Below are 7,500 nucleotides of genomic sequence, written 5' to 3' on the forward strand. Positions count from 1 at the left end.
CTTTACTGTCACATGCATCCACACTTAATCACCTTTAGCGTTGAGGAAAAAAGACGAGTTCGCCAGGCCTGTGTTCTGTATGCAAATGCCCCGTGTAAATGTTCTCCTGCAGACCATCAGATGCCATTTCGGGGGGAGAAAATGCCGTTGGAACAGCCACTATACCGCCTGTCTTTAGTGCTAATGTATGTAAGACGTTTTATTCGGGAAGGCTGAATACGGGCTGTTAATTTGTGCGAGGTTGTGAGGCTAAAAATGATGGTCTAGGATCGTTAAAAAAAAAAAAAGTTATATTGATATGCTCTTCTAATTTACATGTTTTTTAGGGGGATGAAATGCGATATTAAAAGAATCTAGGCTAATAATTGGCGTGTATATCATGTATATTACATTTTGCGAAAATAACAGCTCGGTCCATGAATATTAATTCCATTGTAAATATAAGGCGGGGCTTTTTTTTTTAATATGCGCGTTAACTAAAAATAAGAATGTCTCAAGTTTATGCGATTCATTTACTGTGCCATGAATGTGATCGTTCTTTTTAGAGCACAAAATATATTCATCAAGAAAACCCAACCTGTCACTTCGTTTTCTGTGATTCTTTCCCGTTTTCTGTCACATCTCAAGCCCTCCTTCAGCGTGATTGACGATAATGTCTTCGTGCTTAGGATATCTCAGCGTCGACATCGAAACCCTACAGCCTAGGACAACAGTTGCCGGGGTCCTTACCTGAGGTCGACGCTGAGGAGTTCCTTCAGGGTTGGGTTCCAGTGTTTGCGCGATTTCCGGCTCGCCTTGCTGACGTTGTGGATCTTGAGCACCGCCTCCATCAGGTCGTCGTAGCGGTCGGAGGGCGCCGCCGACGTCACGTTCCCCTCCCGCCGACCCTTGCTCCCGACGGCAACCAGGTTGTCCGGCCCCTCGACGGCGGCGTTCAGCTGGGCGGAGGCCACGGCAGCCAGGGAGGCCTCGCGGGACCCGTTGTTGGTCTTCTGCAGGTGTCGTTGGCGGAACGAGTACTGGACGCGGGCGTGGTTGGGCGTGCGCGGGCGTCCTCCCATGGTGATGCCCGTCTCCACGTCGAGCACCAACACCACCGTCATTACCACCAGCCCCGCCATCACCCCGATCACCAGCCGTTCCTTCAGCTTCATCCTGGAGGGAGAGCGAGCGCCGATGACCGCGAGAGGGCCGAGTTTTCCTGACGAAGAGAGAGAGGTCGTTCCGCGTCGTCCTCCCCGGTGGTCGTCTCTCTTCTCCTGTTTACCTTTCCTCTCTGCCTTTGCTCACACCCGCCCGATATCAGGGCACGCCGCCTCCCCTGCAGAGGATGATCCGCGCGTCCTGCAGAAGACGAGGCGGGAGGGAGGGATCGAAGGAACACATGTGCGGGACACCTTCCGATCCTTCGTCGGGCTTCCTCCTCCTGAAACACGAAGAAGGAACAAGTTAACAACAGAATCCAATTTATTTATAGTCTAGTGGACATCCGTCCACTAGACTTAGAGAGAGAGAGAGAGAGAGAGAGAGAGAGAATGAGAGGGGGGGGATATAGATGTAAAATCCATATAAAATGCACAAGCAAACACATCATTTTATTCATCACATTCACCCCGAGCATCACTTGCATAGAACAACCAACATGTAAATTTTCTGTTCATAATAATAGCACTTTCTGAACATGTTGCATTAGCATCGCGTCTCACAGAGAAGTAAACCGAATTTCTCTCCGAATCAGACTAATGCACTAGGTATTTCGAATGCTTATAGTGATATATCTTCTACTCTAGGATTTGATGTGTTGCGTTAATGTCAGTTGCACAAATATTTTCGTTTCGTAATGATAATGGAAGAAATTTAGTGGAGGAACAAGCCCGCTATATTTACGTTGATGGTAGAAGGAAAGAAATGATATTCAACATTTTAACATTATCGTTACTTAAAAACATCATTTCTTACATCATTATTTCGCCACTCGAAATAAATCCATCACAGTTACTTTATTACTTTTGCTATGGCTTTCATATCATCATCTGAATAACATCTAAAAGTCACGAGAATTAACGATGTTGCAACTTTAAACCTAAAACCAAAACTATGAAAATATCATCAGAAAAAATCTTTACTTCTGACTTTATGGTATTGCAATACCAATAACACAATATCAGTACTCATAAAATACACATTGATTTCCTATTATCAATACTAACGTCAACACAATTCAACACACACATACCCTCTGCTAATGACAAAACTACCATCATAACCAACCAATACTACGGCAATTCATCAAGTCTATTTGAAACCATCAGCGGAGGAAACCACTCTCCATCAAGCATTAAAAAAAAAAAAGGTCAAGGAGGTTAATCGATCAAAGTCGCCTCATTAAATGCAACACAAACACTTGATAACATCGAGTTGGTAAGAAAAAAAAACGAAATCTGTCGGTAGTGAGAAAGACGAGGAATCAGCCATAAACGGGGATTAACAAAGGAAGACATTGAGTGACGAAAACGTTTCTCTTCTTCACAGGGGGAAAAAAACGTTCTTTGATGTCTAAATAGGGACCGTTTGGTGAGTTCGTCATTTTCTCTTTTCATTCTTCTCTTTTTCTTATTCTTCTATTCTTTATTTATTCCCTTCTTTTCCTTCCCCCCCCCTCTCCCTCTCTCTCTGTCTCCACCTCACCTCCTCTAGGTCTCTTACCTTTTCATTTCCCTCTTCCTGTTTCCCCAACCTCTCACTCCCTTCCCTGCTCACCTCTTCTCCCTTCCCTCCCTCTCTTTCAGCTTTCTCCTTTCTCCCCTTCTCCTTCTTCACTTTCCCTCTCTCCACATTTTTTTGTCCATTCTATCTATCTCCCACTTCTCCTTTTGTCTCGCTTTCCCCTTCTCTCCTCTCTGTTTTCTAATGTTCCTTCTTATCCCCTTACCCTCTGTCCCTCTTACTTTCTTCCTTGTCTCTTCTCCCTTTCTCCCTCCTCAACTCTCTCACTGCTCTCCCTTCAACTGAGAAAGAGATAGAAATAGAAAGGGAGAGATAGACGGACAGAGAGAGAGAGAGAGAGAGAGAGAGAGAGAGAGAGAGAGAGAGAGAGAGAGAGAGAGAGAAAGACATAGAGAGAGACAGAAAGACATAGATAGATAGATAGATAGAAAGAGAGAGAGAGAGAGAGAGAGAGAGAGGGGGGGGAGAGAGATGAATCTGGAGTCCCAATGGCCCGTGTCGTATTTCAGCCTGGAGAGCAAGCAAAATTGCCTTCGGCTGTGGCATTGAAGTGAAAGGAAAATTAACAACCTTCGTGAATAAGACAAAAAAAAATGAAAATAAAAATACGCATATAATCTTCCTCTTCTATTTTAACTCCCATACTTTGTGTTTCTGTTTTTATATTCCTTTCTTTTTTTCTTAGTCTCTATTATGATCCTTGCACACAAAAAAAACGTGATAAACAAAGCCAATTTCAATGAAATGGGTGAGGCAGCTGCTTCGTTGTCGACCTGCGTGCCTGATTTTATGGCGCCGGCGAATCCTGTTATCGGGGTAGGAAGGTTCATGCAATACTTTTGGGTAATTGTGCATGGTGGGGTAATACCGCTGGTCTGCCATGCACACTTTCGGGCAGAAATCTATATATACAGCAGTCCTTTTCCTCGTTTTTTTTTTCGTGATACTAAGAGGCGTTTCGTTCGAATATCGATATCTTTTTTATTAGATTGATCAAATATCTCATAATGTGTGTGATGGATCGATATATGATGTCTGTGTGTTTATTTATTATTTGTCTTAGAATGCAGATCTATTTGTATAGCATTTTTATGCAGTATGCAAATACCCATATATCCAAGCTTAAAAACCTTATGCAGAAACTTAAAATCTTTAGGTCATAACCTAAACATGTAATCCATTTCCTTAAAAACCATTGTACATTTCCCTAAAACCGTTATACATTGTCCTAAAAGCGTTAGGGATGCTTATGCAATACCCTAAACCCTTAAAGTATAAATTACAAACATTTAAATCATTCATGAAGGACCTTGTAATGTTCAGAGAATACAAAGAGCTCTTGAATTTTAAAATACCGATGCAGTATTTTATCCCAAGGTATCTTTACACAGGCAGACCTACTCCATCTATATGAAAATCCTAGTTGGCAACTTCCAAGTTAAGCCCCGCCTCATCGCCTTTATTCATTGTAATTTTTTCTTTATTAATTTTTTTTATCCTGGTTTCTTTCTGATAGTTATTAATACTGAACTATTTTCGGAGCTAATGACGTCACCACATTTAGCTTATGACAGTGAGGTATCAGACATAGCTAGATACATAAATATTTGTATAATATAATATAACATTTTTATACTTATCAGAATTCCTCTCTATTATTTATGGTAACTAAGAATTCCTTACCATTATCAGCCGTACGAATAGTCTTGGGAAAATGTCACTTTCTTTTCTGTCTCTCTCTCTCTCTCTCTCTTTTTTTTTTTTTTTTTTTTTTTTGGGGGGGGGGGCTAAATGAAAGTGGAGATACCTGGTTATCTGTATCTTGGTTTATACTATGTTGTGATTTCTGTAGAATATGTTAAAGCTAGTGGTGAACGATACAATAAGGATGAATACCTCTATCTCAGGCCCTTATATAACGCCACAAATACCGTATGTCATACCCATATACCCAGGGCCCTCACTCTTGATCAGTATCAGGAAGAAGTTTCCCCGCATGAAACAGGTTGCTGAGTGGACAAAGCATCCAATAATTGCAATACTTTCGACGTGAAACTCGTGTTATATTTTAGAGGCTGGTGGTATCATAAACTTGTTTGTAAATCGAGAGAGGTTATTGGGGAAATTTCAAGCAGTGAAAGTTTGGTTTAAGGAAGTGTTTTGAAATACTTAACTCGTCATTCATCAAAAGGTCAACAGCTTCTCCTTCTGCTTCTGCCTCGTTTCTATTATTATTATTATTATTATTATTATTATTATTATCATTATTATTATCATTATCATTATTATTACTATTATTATTATTATTATTATTATCATTATTTTCTATTTATTTATTTGTATGTTTTTTGTGTATTTTATTGTTAAACTTAAATGAACAACCGTCTCTATCGTTCTTCCTTCTCTCGTTCTTTTTTTCTTTCTCTCCCTCTCCCTCTTTCCCTCGACTTCTCTTCCTCTAATTTAATATCTTCCTTATCCACTTCACTTTCTGCATTTTTTCCTTATTCATTCTTCTTCTTTTTCTTGTATGTGTGTATGATTGTGAGTGTGTATGTATGTGTATGTGAGTAAGAGTTTGTTTGTGAACATGTGTATGTGTGTGTGAGTGTGTGTATGTGGGTATGACTGTGTGTACATGTGCGTATGACTACATGTAAGTACCTGCGTGTGTGCATGATCTTCTTTTTCCGACGAGATGAAACAAAACCGTTCAAACGCACATAACCGGTCACCTCCACATTTTCTCTCTCTTTGCTCGAGCGCACACGAAGCCGAGATGGGGGCGGCCGTCTCTCTCTCTCTCTCTCTCTCTCTCTCTCTCTCTCTCTCTCTCTCTCTCTCTCTCTCTCTCTCTCTCTCTCTCTCTCTATCTCTCTCTCTCTCTCTCTCTCTCTCTCTCTCTCTCTCTCTCTCTCTCTCTCTCTCTCTCTCTCTCTCTCTCTTTCTGTCTGGTTGTCCATCTGTCTGTCTAACACTCTCTACCTATCTGTCTATCTGTTTGTCTATCTTTTTTTCTTCTAAGCCTTCACTTATTCCTCTCATTCCTTCCTCTCTCTCTCTTTGACTCTTCTTCTTCCTCTCTCCCTGTCTCTTCCAAGTTCCCGATTATGAATCCAATGTTCCGACTGATAAAACGGCAAAAGGTCTACTTTCTTTATTTCTTCTCTCCAGTGGGTTCATAAGCCTCCTTTCTCTCTGCCTCCCTCCTCTCATTCTGCTTTCTCCTCGCGTCTCTCTCTCTCTCTCTCTCTCTCTCTCTCTCTCTCTCTCTCTCTCTCTCTCTCTCTCTCTCTCTCTCTCTCTCTCTCTCTCTCTCTCTCTCTCTCTCTCTCTCTCATTGCTTTCCCCCATCTCCTGTCTCTTTCTCCTCTCTCTTTCTTTCTTTTTTCTATCTGCACCCCTTCACTTCTTGTCTTTCGCCCTCTCTCTATCTGCATCCCTCCACCCCTTATATCTTTCCCCTTTATATCTCTGCTTCCCACTAACCTTCTCTATGTCTTTCTTATCTCTCTCTCCTACCTGCCATCCTTTCTCCCTTTTTTTTCTCAATCACCATCCTTTCCACGTAATATACGCACCTTGCCTGTCTCTCTCCTCTCCTGTTTCTCTCGAGCTTACCCAGCCCTCCCTTGCTCTCTCCTTTCCTCTCTATTTCTCTTCTTCCCTGCTATTTTCTATAACTCTCTCTCTCTTTCTCTTCTTACTACCTATCCTGCCTATGTCTCTCAACTTCCACTTCTTGACGGCCCTCCCTACCCCTGTCTTTCCTATCTCCGCCCCTCCCCTCCCTTCATACCTACTGCCCCCCCCCCTCCTATTTCCTATCTTCCTCCTTCTCTATCTCTCACTCTTTCTTGATCACCCGAGCGAGAAGTAAATCAAGACGAGCGAGAGAAAGAGTATAGCTTTCCAGATCTTCTTTCCAGCGTCTGATACATACAAGGATCAAGGAACAGCGTCAGTCTCCTCTTTTCATCCTCCGTTACTGAGGACTTTGATGAGCGGCGATTTTTAAACTTTTCTTTTTTCTCTTTCAATTGTGTCTATTGTGTTTTATGGGTTTTTGTTTTGTTGTACTTTTTTTTTTTTTTTTTTGGGCCTTTCTTTCTTGTTTTTTTTTTATGTCTTATTTTTAGCCTATTCTTCTCTCGTTTTCATTTTTTTTCTGCTCCTTCGTCTTCTGTTTTCATTATCAATATTGTTGTTTTTTGTTGTTCTTGTTCTTATTCTTGTAGTTGATATTTTATTCAAGTTCCTGCTGCTGTTATTATCATTCTATTTATTATTTCTCTTTATCCTCTCCATTTACCTTCTTCATTTATCCCCACATCCCCATTCCCTCTCTTTATCATCATCATCCCCACATCCCCATTCCCTCTCTTTATCATCATCATCCCCACATCCCCATTCCCTCTCTTTATCATCATCATCCCCACATCCCCATTCCCTCTCTGCATCACCATCATCCTCGTAATGTTATCACCATTTTTTCCCTTTCCCTTTCTTCATCACCACAGCCCTGCCAGTTCCTGTTCGTCTGACACCTTTAATATTTCCTAATTTCACAACTTTTTCATCTACTTTCCCCTGCGCCATTTTATTACCATCTCTGTAATTTCTTTGTTTAAATACAGTGGTATTTGACTGTAACAAAGTAAACCAAGACGTTATATCAATTATTATATTAAGATAATTGTTACAACGTATCCCATTTAGAAGAAAACGGGAAGACAATAGTAATTACGGGTCTTTAATAAATTAATGGAAAAA

The 7,500-nt window shown here is 41.1% G+C and overlaps 1 protein-coding gene across 1 annotated transcript in view; it reads right to left on the reverse strand.

Moving 5' to 3' along the window:
- Positions 1-7,500, reverse strand: part of LOC119583714 (extracellular serine/threonine protein CG31145-like) — a 34,385-nt gene continuing 26,885 nt past the window's right edge. The window contains exon 2 of the mRNA XM_037932360.1: positions 1-1,426. Coding sequence (XP_037788288.1) covers positions 726-1,154 — 429 coding nt within the window. The 5' untranslated portion in view covers positions 1,155-1,426 and the 3' untranslated portion in view covers positions 1-725. The remainder of the gene's footprint in view (positions 1,427-7,500) is intronic.

Source organism: Penaeus monodon, chromosome 17 (assembly GCF_015228065.2).
Source record: "Penaeus monodon isolate SGIC_2016 chromosome 17, NSTDA_Pmon_1, whole genome shotgun sequence".
Classification (NCBI taxonomy): Eukaryota; Metazoa; Arthropoda; class Malacostraca; order Decapoda; family Penaeidae; genus Penaeus; species Penaeus monodon.